The 17,100-nt window shown below is 38.1% G+C and overlaps 1 protein-coding gene across 4 annotated transcripts; it reads left to right on the top strand.

The window, feature by feature from the left end:
- Positions 1–528: 528 nt before the first annotated feature.
- LOC123512708 (protein aurora borealis-like) lies at positions 529–15,458 on the top strand. Of its 4 annotated transcripts, none has more exons than XM_045269249.1 (13): positions 529–702; positions 1,001–1,180; positions 2,615–2,710; positions 3,084–3,479; positions 3,994–4,293; positions 4,979–5,106; positions 5,982–6,067; positions 6,610–6,719; positions 7,191–7,678; positions 8,844–9,124; positions 10,164–10,329; positions 11,244–11,377; positions 12,523–15,458. In XM_045269249.1, exons 2-13 carry the CDS (start codon positions 1,014–1,016, stop codon positions 12,709–12,711), a joined length of 2,541 nt encoding a protein of 846 aa, XP_045125184.1. In that variant the 5' UTR covers positions 529–702; positions 1,001–1,013; the 3' UTR covers positions 12,712–15,458. The 4 variants fall into 4 exon arrangements, with proteins under 4 accessions (XP_045125184.1, XP_045125185.1, XP_045125183.1 ...); XM_045269250.1 differs by having other exon boundaries at positions 7,188–7,678; positions 12,526–15,458; XM_045269248.1 differs by having other exon boundaries at positions 7,188–7,678.
- The last annotated feature ends 1,642 nt before the right edge of the window (positions 15,459–17,100 follow it).

Raw genomic sequence — 17,100 nt, 5'->3', positions numbered from 1 at the left:
ATGATACGTTTTATTGTTTATTTTATTTGTCAATGCCTTTGCCTTCATTCTTCCTTCTTGGTGGTCATGGCCTGTGTTTCTTAAAAGTCTTACATAAGTGGAAATAGGAGCTGGCTTATTTTATGAAGGACCTGGTGTGTGCAGTGCTGATGGCTTGCTGCAGCTTCCCTCGTGTTAGTCATAGCTGGGCAGATGACGAAGATAATTATCCCTTTAATAAATAATGAATAATCTTATCAGTGATGACTAGCAATCAATAACTGCTAAATTCTTATCCTGATAACGGTGAGGAATAAATCAATAAATACAATACTGCTGTTGCTGCTACCCTACTACTACTTCTACTACTACTACTACGAGATGTTTTATAGATGGTCTATCACGTATAGGACTGAAGGCTTCTTGCAACACTCATTATTTTTTAGGCTCTTTTTATTTAACCATACTAAATAAAAGAAAAATAATAATATAAAAAAATAACCCTTAGGTCTCTCAAACAGCTGGTAAGGAATTAATTGTTCTGGCGGTCTCTGAAGAGATTCAAAACGTAAACATGGCGGTGAGACACTAAACCACGAATCTACATATTTATCGCCTTTATTCCTCGCCATGCTGCTTAGATGACCTTTCTAATTGGTGGAGAAGACGAAATAGGGACGTGTTGACCTACCTGTGCTTAAAAACTTCGCAGAAACAGTACAGGTGAGTCCAGAAATACGTTTAAAATTAATCATGTCAACTGTGAGAGGGTTGAAATGTTCTTAATTAAAGGTGTGTATTAGGAAATTTGGTGAGTTTTTAAGGTAACCAGGCGATGAACATAGAAGATGAAGGGATAGATAATGAAGTGAGTTAACCTAATAAATCTAAATAACTCAAATGTATCCCAGAAAAAACTTTATTCTTCAGATATTTATACCAAAATATTAACAAAAACACTAATTTGAAACGAATATGAGCAAAAAATTGAGTGTTATTGCAGTGCTTTATGTTTCCCCAGTGTGTTGAGTGCCATGGAGTGCAAGAGTGCCAGCGAGGGTGCCAACTGTGGAGGGGACGGGGGCATCAGTGTGTGTGAGGATGGGGGAGCAGGCTGGCTCACCTCCACCCCCCACCCACCCCGCCGCCCCCTCCAGCACCTCAACACAGCCTCTCCCAGGCCTCCCCTCACCCCATACAGGTAATAAATATTTTGTTGTTCGTTCGTTTGTACATCCATCAAAATTTGTGTCTGATGCTTTATAAATGTTTTTCTTTAGTATTTGCACTTTTATTTATTAATTTATTTGTTTTTTGTCTTGTGTATTTAGGTGTATCATGTATTTTTGGTGTTTTTTTTTTGTGTTTGCATTGAAGTATTATAAAATGAGCCTTATTTGAAATGTTCTTTTTTTTTTAATATCAAATCATTATGCACTTTAAATTACTGCATGTTATTTGTCTAGCTTTTTTTTTATGTAATATTGCTAACCAGAAAGGGCAAAAAAAAAAAAAAATAAATAAATAATTAAAACAAATCAAAAATAAATAAATAAAATAAATTGATAAAAAAAACCCACTGAGGAGCCGGTCCCTAAAGAAGTTAAATCGAAATATAGTTGTGAGGTGACTCCGAGGATGGTATCGAAGTCTTTTTCCTTACATATTCCATTGTGTTGTGTATTTGTCCTGTATTTATAGGTCACTGTATTAAAAAAAACATTGCTTCTTTTTAAAATACTCTCGTAATGATAAAGTTTTTGGTCTGGGGTTTAGAATACGTACTAGCTTTTTTTTATTTATTTTTTATTTATTTATTTATTTATGTATTAGTGTATTTAAAAACCATTGCGTCTTGTTTAAGTATTCTCGTAATGGTTAAGTTTTGCTCGGGTTTAGATTATTATATAGCGTTTGTTTTTTCTTAATTTATGTATTTAAAAATCTTTGCGCCTTGTTTTAGATATTCTTGTAATGGTAAAGTTTTTGCTCTGGGGTTTAGAGTATGTAGGTTTTTTTATTTTATTTATTTATTTATTTTTTCATGTATCAATGTATTTAAAAACCATTGCATCTTTTTTAAGTATTCTCGTAATGGTTAAGTTTTGCTCTGGCGTTTAGATTACTATGTAGCGTTTGTTTTTTCTTTATTCGTGTATCGGTGTATTTAAAAAATCTTTGCGCCATTTTTAAATATTCTCATAATGGTTAAGTTTTTGCGTGGCGTTTAGGTTAAAATAAAGCGTTTGTATCTATGTATTTAAAAAGCATTGTATCATTTGAAATATTCTAATGCTAAAGTTTTGATGTGGCGTTTAGATTACAGTACTGTATTATGTATTGCTCGTCTTCCTTTACGTTTGTGTGTATTTTTGTATCAATGTATCAAAAAATCATTGCGTCAAGTTTGAAATACTCTTGTTATACTAAAATTTTGGTGTGATGATTAGATTTTTGTGTTACATTTGTGTGTATTTACTGATTGATTAGTTAAACACCATTACATCAACTTTGAAATATTGTTATGGTAAACTGTTTGTATGTTTTCGTATGGTATTTAGATTTTGATATATTGTTTTGTCTTCCTGTGTGTGTGTGTGTGTGTGTGTGTGTGTGTGTGTGTGTGTGTGTTCAGGTACCATGGCTGCAAGGCAATACCAGAGGAGAGGGAGGATCAGGAGAACATTGATCCTGCCAGTAAGGTGATCCAGGAGTCTTGTGTCAGTGTGAAGTAAGTGTTAGATTCCTTTGTACTTGTCTTAATCCCTTTATTCTGTTTGTGATTTGTACTGAGAGTTGTCAGTGAGTCTGTTATTGCTGTCTTGTTTTTATTTGTCTAACGTAACCTAATCTGGTATCAGTTAACTAGACCTAAGCTAAGCCTCCCAAAAATGAATCCCAACCTACACTAACTTAAACTATCTAATTCTAACCTGACCTAACCCAATTGTAACCTAACCTAACCTAACCTAACCTCTCCAATTCTGAACTAAACAAACGTAACGTAACCTAACCAAACCTGATCTAATCTAATCTAACTTATCTCAACCCAGACTCAACCCAACCCAACCCAACCTAACCTAATACCCCCATACCACCAACAGGTCTAGTGGCATGTCCCCGGAGAACACCAACACCACACACACAGGCTCTGGTTCCTCCCCATTTGCTTACCCATTAATCTGGGAAGCCTCACACTCCACCACCTCCTCCAGTCCCTCCGAGAAGAAGCCTATCGCAGACCTGACCACCTGGAGGAGCCCTGTCAGCCACTACAGGGCCACAGAGAGCCAGGCCAAGGAGGAGGTGAAGGAGGAGGAGGGAAAGGAAGGGAAAGAAGGAGGTGGGAAGGTGAGGAACAGAAGTGGGTCAAGTAGTGAAGTGTCGCTCAGTAAGGTTGCCTGCCATGGACCCTCCGTCACGCCGTCCAAGGCCCCACACACACAGACACTTAGTAACACCTCCTCGCTCTTCCTTACGCCCTCCAGTAGTATGCACAGGTGAGTCCATGTGTATGTGTGTATGTGTGTGTGAATGATTGAATGAGTTTGTGTGTGTGTGTGTGTAATTTAGTGTTGAAAGTACTGATTACAATGAAAAGAAAATATGGAAGAAGTTTGGTTGTGTGAGAAGTGAATGAATGAATGCAGAGATGAGAGACTGAATGAGTGAGTGAGTGAGGTGTTATTTAGTGTGTTAGTTGAAAAGTATTGATTACTGTATTATGAAAAAAAAATGTAGAAGTAAGAAATTTAGTTGTAATCTCATCTCATCTAACCTAACCTAATCTAACCTCCCTCACCTCACCTCACCTCACCTAACGTAACCTAACCTCACCTCACCTCACGCTACCCAATCCTGACCTAACTTTTTTTTTTTTCTCTCTCTCTCTCTCTCTTTCCTTCTTTCCTTTCTTCCTTTTTAAACCTCACCTCACCTAGCATCACCAAATCTAACTCAATCTAGCCTAATTTAACCAAACCTAACCCAAATCTAACCTAACCTAACACACAGCAGTCGGCCATGGGAGAGTCGCGGCGGACAGACCCCAAAGCAGCAGCGTGTGGCCTTTTCTGCCTCGGGGCACGTCAATCCGTTCGAGGTTGGGGCAGAGAGCCTGTATCTGTCGGCGGTGAGTCCGTCTCTGTTCCGGCAAGTGGTGTCGCCGAGCCAGAAGACTGACATGAACTTCCGCTGGTCCATAGATCAGATGGCGACGCTGGAACCCGTGAATATTGAGACGTCGCCATTCATGCAGGTGGAGACATTCGTGGACCCTGAGTATGAACGCCAAGCCCAAGATGCCATTGACAGGTGTGCGCTGCGTCTGTCTGTCTGCCTGTGTGTCTGTTTTTATGTCTGTCTTTGTATGTGCCATTTGTCTCTGCCATATGTGTGTGTGTGAGTTCGTGCCAGTGTGTGTGTTTGTGTGTGTGTGTGGGTCAAGATTATCTAGCAGTCTGTGTGTTTGTTTGTTTGTTTGTCTATCTATGTGAGTTTGTGTCTATCTTTATCTGTGTCTACATGTGTTTGTCTATCTATGTGTGTCTATGTCTATCTATATGTGTTGTATGTCTGTGTGTGTATATGTCTATCTATGTCTATGTGTATGTGTCCATCTATGTGTCTATGTGTCTATCTATCTATGTGTGCACCAGGCTGGCAGTCTCATATAGTGGCCCAGGCAAGGCACTACACACCAATTGCATGCTTCCAACACAAGACCCAATAACATGCACAATAATGATAATAATAACAATAATAATCTGTCTATTTATTTGTATGTATCAGGCTGGGTTCACATCAGGCAGCCCTCATAACACACACACACACACACACACTCATCATTCACACTCATATCCACATCAGCTCCAGTGGAAAGAGTCTTGTGGAGCATCTGAACCACAGCCACACACCCAAACATCCACAGCAAGGCCCCACAGCACACACTCCTGGTTCTTCATCTGGTTCATAATCTGAGTGACATTTTCCCCGGCAGGTTCTTCACCCAGTCAGTGATTCCGAGCCCCTGGACTGGCAGTAACAAGTCAGTCAGTGTGGTGAAGAAGATGTGTGTGCAGCAGTCCCAGGCCAGCCCCTCCCTGCCCCTCCCTCGCACTCAATCAGGTTAACACACTCAGGATTGAAAGATTGGGGACTGAGGGAAATGATTTGTTTAACCCCTTCAGTACCAGGACTTGTTTTCATATTTATTCTGGTTACTATTTGATGATTTTGTACAGCTGCAGAAACTTATGTGGGGGATTAAAATAGTGAAAGCTCTGGCCGTTGATCTTCTGACCTCCATAGACCCTTTCTAATGTATATAAAATTGTCTGATTACACCAAAACTCCAGGTGAAAATGTGTCTCAGTACTGAAGGGGTTAAGTATGAGTTTGTAAGGTTGGAAGGTGGAAAGATAGGTAATAGATGGGAAAAAATGTGCTAGGGTAGTATGAGTTTGTGTAAAAGTGGAAAGTTGGAAGGTGGAAGAGATGTTAGGTGGGAAAAATGTGGTTGGTTAGTATGAGTTTGTGTAAAAGTAGAAAGTTAGAAGGTGGAAAATAGATGATAGGTGGGAAAAATGTGCTTTATTAGTGTGAGTTTGTGTAAAAGTTAAGAGTTAGAAGGTGGAAGAGATATTAGGTGGGAAAGAAAATGTGCTTGGGTTGTTTAGTAATGTGGACATGAGAAGGAGAATTAGGTTGATATAAAAAGTGAAAGGCTGGAAAGCAACATAACCTGAACTAACTTTATTTCTTTTCCGTCCTCTAAGTGTGGACCTAAAGTAACTTAACCTAACTTAATCTAAGTGAATTGAACCTAACCTAACCTAACCAAACCTTACTTCATTTCCTTCTTTACAGTGTGGACCTAACCTAACTTCACTTAACTTAACCAAACATAAACTAACTTCACTGCATTTCCTCTCTTGCAGTATGAACCTAACCTAACTTCACCTTACCTAACCTAACCTAACCTAACCATTCCTTTGTTTCAGTGTGGTGTCAGACAGAGCTCACCCTCCCGCCTGTCCTGCCCGTGGCCTTAGAAGAGGCACTCAAACCCTTCTGTACCTTCACCCAGGTTGGTTTTCCTCTTACATCTTTGTACATGGAGTCTGGTTCACAGTGGTCTTGCCTTTCACTGTCTTGTTACGATGGTGGCAGTGCTTGTCTAATCATCCTACAGTTCTTTATTCTTTTTTACTTTTCTTATGATAGTGTGTCAGTTGGCTATGAGAACACTTGTATCAAAATAGCCTAGTAATTCTGAACAGGAAATATAAAAAGAAAATGTGGCATAATATAATCTTCATCTCTATCACTATCATCTAATGTAGCTTCACTATCAGAGTCACCCTCCTCTTCCTCTTCATTGAAAGGAAGCGGAATATACTCATCAGTGAGAGGAAGAGGAAGAAGGAGGAGGAGAAGGAGAAGGAGAAGGAGAGGAGGAAGAGGAAGACAAGGCAGTTAAAACAAGGGAACATTTGTGAACTGAAAGATGTTGCTGTATTGATGGAGTGTTGTGTTGCAGAATGAGGATGTTGGTATGCTGATGGTGTGTTATGTATTTGTGTTGTAGAATGAGGAGTGTTGGTGTGTTGACAGTGTGTTGTGTTGCAGAATCAGGGTTGGCAGGGGTCCAGTGAGGGAGACGAGGCTGGCTGTCTGAACAACACAACACTGCGTCGGAAGTTACTGTTTGGGCACGACGACCTGGCCAGCAACACTCCGTAAGTCATTCACCATTCATCGCCAACACTCACTCACTATCATTAATTCAATATTCATCAAACTATACATCATTCACTATTATTCATTATATTTAGACAACACTTCAGTCATTCAGCAACACTCATTCACTATCATTCCTAATTTTTAAACAGCTTTAAGTCATTCACTCATTATTCATCAGAAACACCACATTATTCACTGCTACTCATTATGTTTCAACACTGTGTAGGTTAAATGAAGAAGAAATAACAGCTAACCTAACCTCAGAAAACTATGATTTGAAGATGAAAGCCAAAAGAGTAACACTATACTAATGAAAAACAGATAACACTTAAACAAACTTAAAAAAAAAGTGTAATGTAAAGATGAAAGCCAAAAAAAAAAGTGTAATGTAAAGATGAAAGCCAAAATAACGCTAAATGAAGAACAAATAACAGCGAACCAAACCTCACTCTATTTTCACCCAGTAGCTCTCAGGGTGGCAGCGAGCCTTCCTCCCCATCACCTCCCCGCTCCCTCCATGACCTCAGGAGCCCCACACATGCAGCAGAGGGCCACAAGATCACGGAGGAGGAGGTGGAGGACGTAGGCTTGGTGTGGTGTACATCTCCCCTCGCCCCTGGAAGTATAAGTGAGGAGATAGAAGGTGGAAGTAAAATGCGACAGTCCCCTCACACATCCCCCTCAGCCCATGGCCCAGCACTCTCCAGCACCACACAGGCAGCACTCAGGCCACACACCGAGGATAAACTGCTGTCACCAGATATTTCACCAATCCACCATCACCAGTACAGCGACACAGAAGTAAAGCAGACAGTGTCGTGTGTGTCGCTGGAAGGAAGTTACCTGGAGCTGCCACACGCCACCAACACCTTCGCCTTTGCTAACAAAGTGTCTGCTGTGTCGTCTGGTCCTCACCTCAGTGCCTCGTTAGTGTCAGGTGCTGGTGAGTCCTCAGGTGAGTTTGTGTCAAGGTGTGCTGGTTAGGAAATGAGTTTTTTTTATTTATTTATTAATTCATTTATTTATCTATTTATTTATTATTTATTTATTTATTTATGTATTTTTTTGTTTTTCTAATGAATGTTCAGGTTGTGATATGAGGTTTTTGTTATATTCATTTATTTATTTATCTTATTGATTGATTTATTGATTGATTTGCTTATTTATTTATTTTATTTATTTATGTTTTTTTTGTTTTGTTTTTGTTTTCTTAGGTGTGTGCAGTTTGTGAAATGAGGTTTTTGTTTTCTTTCTTTCTTTCTTTCTTTATTTATTTTTTTGTTTTTGTTTTTGTAAGTTGTGTGCAGGCTGTGAAGTGAGTTTTGTTGTTGCTTTTGTTGATTTTCGAAGGTTTAAATTGAGTTTCCTAGTTCTGTGTTCTTGCTTTGTTTCCATTCCTCTACAACACTTCACTCCATCACACTAACAGTACCAGTGGAGTTTTATTTTTTATTTTCTAATTTATTTTATTTTATTTTATTTATTTATTTATTTTTTTGTTAGTTTTAAGGTGTAAATTGATGTTTCTAGTTCTTATGTTGTTGTTGTTATTATTGCTGCTGCTGTTGCTGTTGTTGCTGTTGCTGCTTTGCTTTCATTACTCTAGAACACTTCACTCCATCACGCCAACAATACTAAAGGAGGAAGTGAGTTTTGTTGTTCACTTTCATTGATTTTCTAAGATGTAAATTGAGGTTCCTAGTTCCTGTGTTGTTGGTGTTGCTTTGTTTGCATGGCTACTCTAGAACACTTGACTTCATCACACCAACAATACCAGGGAAGGAAACGAGTGTTGTTGTTCATTTTGTAGGTTTTCCGAAATGTAGATTGAGATTCTTAGGTATCCTTATGTTGTTGGTGTTGCTTTGCTTTCATTACTACTCGAGTTTTGTGTTTCATTTTGATTAATTTTTCAGTTTTGTGTTTCACTCTGGTTAATTTTCTAGTTTTGTTTTTCATTTTAGTTAATTTTTGAAGCTGTACATTGAGTTTCGTAGATGTTCTCATGTTTTGTTTTCATTACTATTATAAAACATGACTCCATCACTAGCAACACTAGAGACAATTGAAAACCACAACATTTACAAACCACAGTTACCAAGACACTCATTCACCTTCAGGTACAGGGAACCAGTGGAGAAGAAGCACAGGAGAGCAGCACACGTTTTCACCCACACACAGCAGCACACAGCACCACCAGCAGCCCTGTATGGAAGCTATGGGGTCTGAGGTGTTTATGGGAACTGAGGAGGAGGCGGCAAAGGAGGAGGAGGAAGATGAGAGGCAAAAGATAGTGAGCATGAAGGACAGTTTCTCCTCCCAAGATGATGACCAGGATATGAAGTGTCGGTCGCCTGTCACCTCCTCACCCACTGCACAACTCAGGGCTTCCTCGAATTCTGTAAGTCTCTCTCTCTCTCTCTTTTTTTCTCTTTTTCTCTTCTTCTTTCTTTGTTTTCTTTTTCTCTTTTCCTCTTTCTTTTTTGTCTCAATTTTTCTTTCTCATGTTCTCCTTTCTTTCTTTTTTTTCTTTCCTTCCCTCACCTTTTTTTTCTTTCTTTCTTTCTTTTGTCCCTCTTTTTTTTCTTTCTTTTTTCTCTTTTCTTTCTGTTCTGCCAGTCTCCAGTCTGGTCTGAGAGAGTTGAAAGGCTGGAGATTTGAACTGTGCAGCTTTACATATTCTGTCCACCTCTCCAATGTAATCGTTAAGGAGAACTCTCTGTCGTTGAGCCGTTTTCCTGGTAAGCTATGCAATTCTTCTTTGTTTTTGTATTTCCTCCTTCCTGTGTCTTGAATTTTGATTTAGAAGGAGATTTTGATATGTTTGTTCTCTAATTTCAGGTGATATTTCTTAATTTTTGGTCTTTAGTCTTGTTTTATATTTTATTTATGTTTAATTTTTTTATCTATTTTATTTTTTTTCTATTTTTCTTGTTTTTTCTATTTTCTGTCTTTTTTGTTTCTTTTGTTGGCCTTTACCATTGCTCCTCTCACATAAAAATTCTTATCTTTTTCTTTTACTTATTTTTTCTATTCTTTTATTTTTTCCTACTTAGTTTTTTCTGTAATTTTTTTTTTTATCCTATTTTTCTTTTAGTGTCCTTTATCATTGGTTCTCTTGCATAAAAACCCTCATCAAAACCCTCATCTTTTATTGCTTTTATTAATTTTTTCTATTTAATCTTGTATTTTTTCTTATTTAACTTTTGTCTTTTCCATTTTTTTTATTACTACTTCTCTTTTATATAAAACGCTTATCTTTTATTTATTTTATTTATTCTTTTATATTTTCTTATTTAGCTTTTTTCTTCTTTTGTTTCTTCTATTTTATTCCTTGTTTTTTCTTGTTTTGCTTCTTTTGTTATCCTTTACCACTACTTCACTCACCAATAAAAAGAAAAGAAAAACAACAGCACTAACACCACCACCTTCAATCCCAGGGTCACTTCTCCTCTAGTCCCCGCCAAGACCTCTCCCACAGCCCCCTCGAGGTGGACTCCCCCGCCAGGAAGTTCTCAGTCTCCCCTCCTCTCTCCCCAATCTTCTGCCGGCCTCTACTGTTCCCCACCCAGCCGTCCTGTCGCCCTCAGTCAGTCAATGTGAAAGGTATGTTTGTTTAGCATTAATTTGGATTTTCTTGTGATAATTTGTTTTAGTGTTCTCTGCCGAGCTGTCTTGTCGCCCTCAGTTAGTCAGTGTGAAAGGTGTGTTTGTGTAGTATTAATTTGTTTTCTAGTAATAGTTTGTATTTTATTAATATTCTTGTGTGTTTGATTTCTTTCTCCTTGCTTAGTCATAGTTGAGAGTTATTTATTGTAGTGTTTGTCTCTTGCATGTAATTTTTGATTGATTTTCTTGTGTTTTTTGTGGATTTCCTAGTAATAATTGGTGTTTTTGTTGATTATCTTATGTATTTAGTTTCTTTCTTGCTTATTAATTTTTGAGTTAGTTAAAGTAGCGTTTGTGTCTTGCATGTGATTTTTTTGTGTGTGTTTTGTGGATTTTCTCGTTATAATTGGTGTTTTATTGATATTCTTATGTTTGATTTCTTTCTCCGTGCTTAGTAATTTTTGAGAGTTAGTTAATGTAGTGTTTGTCCCTTGCATGTATTTTTGATTGATTTTCTTGTTTTGTAGATTTTGTAGTAATAGTTGGTGTTTTTATTGATTTTTTATATCTCATTTCATTTTCCTTTGTGTAGTCATTGTTAAGAGTTAGTTATTGTAGGCTTTGTCTCTTGTATCTATTTTGTGTTTTTTGGATTTTCTAGTAATAATTGGCTTTTTTATTGATTTTCTCATGTTTTTAATGTTTTCTTTTGCCTAGTCATAGTCGAGTTAGTTAAAATAGCATTGGTCTCTTGTATACATTTTAATTTTGCAGTGATGATTGATAGACCCTTTTTTTTATTCTGTCCTCATTATTAACCCTAAGAACACTTCAGTACCTCCACCAGACCCTAAATAATCTTACCCTAACCTAACCAAACACACTCCTTGACGAACCTTGTTTGGTGCCAGAGGTGAAGGGCGGGCTGGAGGTGACCCTGATGGAGGAGAGCGAGGTGTGCTGTGTCCCTGCGGCCGCCACCACCACACTGCCGCGCTGCTCCACCCTTTGTGATGTGGAAATGGACTCTCAGCCTTTGGTGGAGGTGAGCTCAGCGCCACAATGGAGTTAGCTTTGTGTTGTGTTGTTGTGGGTTGAGATAGGATACTCGTTGCTGTGTTTTGTGTTGTAATTTTATATAGCTGTGTCTTGTGTTGCAGTGTGGTGGATTAACCTTGTATACTTGTAGCTGTGTCTTGTGTTGCAGTGTGGTGGATTAACCTTGTATACTTGTAGCAGAGTCTTGTGTTGCAGTGTGGTGGATTAACCTTGTATACTTGTAGCAGAGTCTTGTGTTGTGGTGTGGTGGATTAATCTTGTATACTTGTAGCAGAGTCTTGTGTTGTGGTGTGGTGGATTAACCTTGTATACTTGTAGCTGTGTCTTGTGTTGCAGTGTGGTGGATTAACCTTGTATACTTGCAGCTGTGTCTTGTGTTGCAGTGTGGTGGATTAACCTTGTATACTTGTAGCTGTGTCTTGTGTTGCGGTGTGGTAGGTAAGATTGTATGCTTGCCAAAAAAAAATCAATTCTGACTTGATAACTACAACTGAAGTGCAATAATTGACTTAAGGAATAAACACACGTGGTAGATTAAGATTGTATACCTGCCCAAAAAAGATAAACCCTGAATATATAACCATAACAGACTTGCAATAATAGACTGAGGAAATAGAAAATACTTGTCGTAAAACTGAATCACAATTTCATAACCACAACAGAACTGCAATAATAGACGCAAGGAATCGAAAAAACACTTGTCGTAAACCTGAATCATGATTTTACACCTACAAAAAAAAAAATAAATAAATAAAAAATAAAAATAAATAAATAAATAATAAAATAAAATAAAATAATAATAATAATGATAATAAATTAAACAACTAAATAAATAAATAAAGAAAAGAAAAATAATAAATAAATAAAAATAGAAAATAAAAAAAAAATAAATAAAAAAATAAAAACGAATCAAAACACTCATCACCATAAAACAATCATGACTTCATATCAAACCACACAAAATAATAATAATAAAAAAACATTTGTCATAACATAAAACCAAATCATAATCTTATAACAATGAACAAAACATGAATAACAATAAATAAAACACACACAAAAACAATAGGAATACATTTCAAACAGTTGACACATTTAATTATCTCTTATATGCATACTTTTCACCCTCAGCAGAGCCATCTAGGGGAGGAGATGGCAAGCCAGGACACCGGGTACCAGACAGCCAGCGCCACCAGTCTTCTCACCAGCAACTACAGCACCACCACCTTCCCTCAGGACCCAGCACCATTAGCACCCATGTCCGACACCACCAAGCACTCCCTTCCCACCAGTAAAGAGTGCAGACCTAGTATTGTTTAGTTAGGTTAGGTAAGGTCATGAACAGCTGTGGTATAAGGTCTTAGGCGATGTGTGTGTGTATTTACCGTTTTACCTAGTTGTAGTTTTACAGGGCCTGGGCTTTATGCTCGTGTGTGTGTGTGTGTGTGTGTGCTTTGCCAGCCACATATACAGAGCAATAGGTAAGAGATCACTGCCATATTGATAGTATTGATATTGTGAAGCTCAAGTAGGACATAAGAACACCAAGGGAAGTCAAGTAGGACATAAGAACGTAAGGGAAGGTGCAAGCCAGCGTACACATTATTAGAGGTTCTTTAATGCTTCTAGAGTCATGTCCGCCTATCACTTCCATCTATGTATTGGTGTGGTCTCTTTAAAACTCCTTTGACTCCATACTAACACCCTGAGTGAGTCTTGCTGTTGTCCAAATATCTAAGAACTTTCCATTGCTGCCATGACTAGTAATATAATTGAGTCTTTTCTAAGCATCTGAAAACACATTTGATGATTTTTTTCTCCCTATTTTCATATCTAACATTTATGGAAGCTTGTATCTTTTACTCCTTAATTCTTACCTGATCCTGAATTAATTGAGTCTATTCTAAAAATCTGAAAGCACATTTTACAATTTTTTCTTCCTACTGTATTTTTTCATCTAATGTTTATCAAAGCTTGTATCTGTTACTGTACTTCCAAATTCTTATTCCTTACTTTAGGAATCTTGTCTGTCCTTTTCTTTCCTTCTAGATCTAATGTTTATCAAAGCTTGTATCTGTTACTTCATAATTCTTACCTTATTCTGATTAACTTGAGGAGTCTTGTCTGCCTGTTGTTATATGCCATAGGAGACTTCAATACCTCCAGATCTCCTCTTAATCTTGTTCCATCTTGATTACTAAGTGTAGAAATCTTTTCCATGCATTGTTATATTCCTTAGGAGACATGAGAATCTCCATTAGATCTCATCATAACCTTGCCCTATCTTGATTTACTAACTTGGAATTTGGTTGCCTTTTGTTATACACCATAGGAGACTTCAGTACCTTCAGATCTCCTCTTAATCTTGCCTTCCACTCATTGCTAAGTTTAATATTGTTTGCACCTCCCTTGCTACAACACTGTGATGTAAACTCTGCAATCGCCTCTTGTTTATGGAACAGGTGGAGGTGGTGGTGGTGCTAATGAAGACTTAAGAGTGTGTATCTGCGTGTGTGTGTGCATCTGCGCCATCAGAACAAATGTAAGTGCCTTGTGAAGTGTTCAGTGTGTGTTTTCAGGAGGTTTATACGCAAATGAGTGTCTCGTAATTTCTTGAGTGTGTTTTCAGTATTATGGTTAACAAACGAGAATATTCAGTGCCTTGTGAAATCTTTTGGGTGTATTTTGAAATGAGTTTATTATTTTGTGAAATCTTTAACATTCTTCTCTCTAACTATGAACAAATGACTACAGTATTGAGTGCATTGTGAAATCTCTGGTGTTTAAGTCTTCTGTGTGAGTGTGAGAAGAGGTATTACAGTTTTCAATACCGTATGTGTTTACGTAGATGTATGTTACAGGGTTCGAGTGGGGATTATAGTGATCTGTCTCCATATCTACATTTTATCTAACTTTTCATTAAATTTGTGCACACTTTCTGCTGTTACAATCTCATCACTTAATCCATTCTAGACATTCATCATCCTATGTGGAAAACTGAACTTTTAATGTTTCTCAGGCACTGACTTTTCATGATCTTGGAATGTCCTCTTGTTCGTCTATCTCCATCCTCCATTAGTGTTACCAGGTCTTCTCTAGCTATCTTTTCCATATGGTTTTCTAACTTATACATCGTTATTAGGTCCCCTCTTTCCTGTCTATCCTTCAAGGTTGGTAATTCCATTTCCTTCAGTCTTTCTTCATAGGGAAGATCCTTTATTTCTGGGATCATCTTTGTAGCAGTCCTTTGGATTCTTTATAGTTTACCTGTATGGTGACCACACCACTGCTGCATATTCTAGTTTAGGTCTTATCATAGTGGTTATTATCTTTTCCATCATACTCTTATTCATGTAATTGAACGCCACCCTGATGTTAGTTAGTGTCTCATATGTTGATGCAAATAGCCCATTTGTGTGTCTTTCTGGAGTTAGGATGTCTCAAATAATCACTCCCAGGTCTTTCTCTTCACTCCTTTTCATTATAATCTCTTCTCCCATTATATATTCCCATGTAGGTCTTCTATTAGTTTTACTCATTTCCATTACATGGTATTTCCTGGTATTAAATTATAATTTCCACTTTTGGATCCAGTTCCATATCTTGTCAATATCTTTCTGCAATTCCATACAGTCCTTACTACTCTCAAAAGTTCCACATCACCAGCAAACAAATTTATGTAGTTACTCAAACCCTTTTGTATATCATTGACATATACTTGGAACATAATTGGTGCCAGCACCAAACCCTGTGGTACTCCATTGGTAACTGTGTTCCAGCGTGGTGGGGTGTCTCTTATCGTTGCCCTAGTTTCCCTATCTGGAGGAAAATAAAGGAGGGAAAGATGAAGAAGTGAAGCTATTTGAGATGTTTTTGGCTAGATGCCAGAAGTCTCAAGGGGAGTTTGAGTTTGAAAGATTTTAACATTTTGTACTTATGAAGGATTGTTTGGTAAGTTGAAGAACAGGCTTGGCATGATTCCGGGCAGAGATATAAAGTGCGAGAGATTCAGGAGATGGAAGACTCAAGTACAGGCAACCCCCTCTTAATGAAGGGGTTACGTTCCTAAAAACCCTTCATTAAGGAAAACTTTGTTAAGCGAACCGATTATAACAAGTTTAAACCCTGACTTGAACTTCCATTGAGAGTAAACAAAGCAAGAGTGCATCATAGTACAGTGAAAGTTTTAATGAATTGAAAAAAATTATGAAGTTAAACATTTAGGCAGTTTAATTTAGTCATTATAATGTACAGTAATGTATGTATGTACGTAACTTTAAAATGTTGATGATCTTAAATTTATGAAGGGAGGGAGAGTGAAATAGGAAAGACACTAACCGGCAACCTGTGGAATGTAATCAAAGGGCGCATCATTGTATCACATACAAAACTTATGTACCACATTTCCACAAGGCTTTCCATTTTATCCATTGTAGTCACGAGTTCAGGTGGTTCTTTTAGCTTGCAAGGAAGATATGGTCTCACCAGCCTTCTTAAATAGAGTCTGCTGACTTGAAAATAGTAGAGACAGTAGATGGAGTCAAGATGGTGGCGAGCAATGCTATTAGTTTTCTCTCTCTTGTGTCTGTGAATAATATCCAGCTTCACTTCGAGAGTAAGAGACTTCCTGGTCTTTTTAGCAATGCTAAGCGACATTGCAGGGCGTTTTGGTGGTAAGTTGAGCGAGGGAAGACGAGCTGCTGCAGACGCTGTTATTGTTTTGAACAGGGGGAGTGAGTGGTGTGCGTGTCGTCCACGAGAGGCGCTGGTGTATTCAAAATCCTGTCGGCTTGCGTGATATGGCGGGGCTTTCAAACTTGGAAAAAATTACCTGGATAAAACTTCATTAAAGTGAGTTTGGTGTTCGTTAAACGAGCAGATGGTAGTAAAATGAAACCTTTGTTGTAGCGAAAGGGTAGAGGGACAGAATATCCTCCACTTTGGAAGTTAAGTAGTTGAAGAATTTACTATAGTCAGAAGAGTTAGGGGAGAGATAAACAGCACAGATGAATTTAGTTTGAGAGTGACTGTTAGGTCGAAGCCAGATGGTGGAAAACTCGGAACATTCAAGAGCGTGGGTACGAGAGCAAGTTAAGTCATTGCGTACGTAGACGCAACATCCAGCTTTGGGATGAAAATGAGAATAGAGAAAGTAGGAGGGAACAGAGAAGGGGCTACTGTCAGTTGCCTCATACAGCTGTGTTTCGGTGAGGAAAAGAAGATGAGGTTTAGTAGAGGAGAGGGGTGCTCTACAGATTGAAAATTAGATCTAAGACTGCGAATGTTGCAAAAGTTAATGTAGAAAAAGTTGAGGGAGGTGTCAAGGCATTTGGGGTCATTATCAAGAGAGGCATCCAACCTGGGGACATTTTTGGTCCCCTCCCCAGAAGGGGACTCCAAGGCATTGTTATTGTTATGAGTTCCCATTTTTCTTTTAAATGTTGATTTTCAAGTGAAGGGTGTATGTGTGGTAAGTGCATATAGTTTTGTGTGAAGAGAGTTGTCTTTAGAGGGTAGGCTGTGACTGCCCCCTTGAGTTTTGAGACACAAAGGGAAACGTTCAGCGAGATCACAACTAGCTTTAATGGAAGGTTCACAGCACCCCCTGAACTAGTGCTATTAGATCTCTCTGGGAGTAAGTTAGTGTTTTGGTAGGTGTCTACTACCTTCTCCTGTAATCTAAATACACCATGTCAACCCATCCATCTC

The sequence above is a fragment of the Portunus trituberculatus genome, chromosome 34 (assembly GCF_017591435.1).
Source record: "Portunus trituberculatus isolate SZX2019 chromosome 34, ASM1759143v1, whole genome shotgun sequence".
NCBI lineage: Eukaryota > Metazoa > Arthropoda > Malacostraca > Decapoda > Portunidae > Portunus > Portunus trituberculatus.
This window is presented reverse-complemented; position numbering and strand designations above follow the sequence as displayed.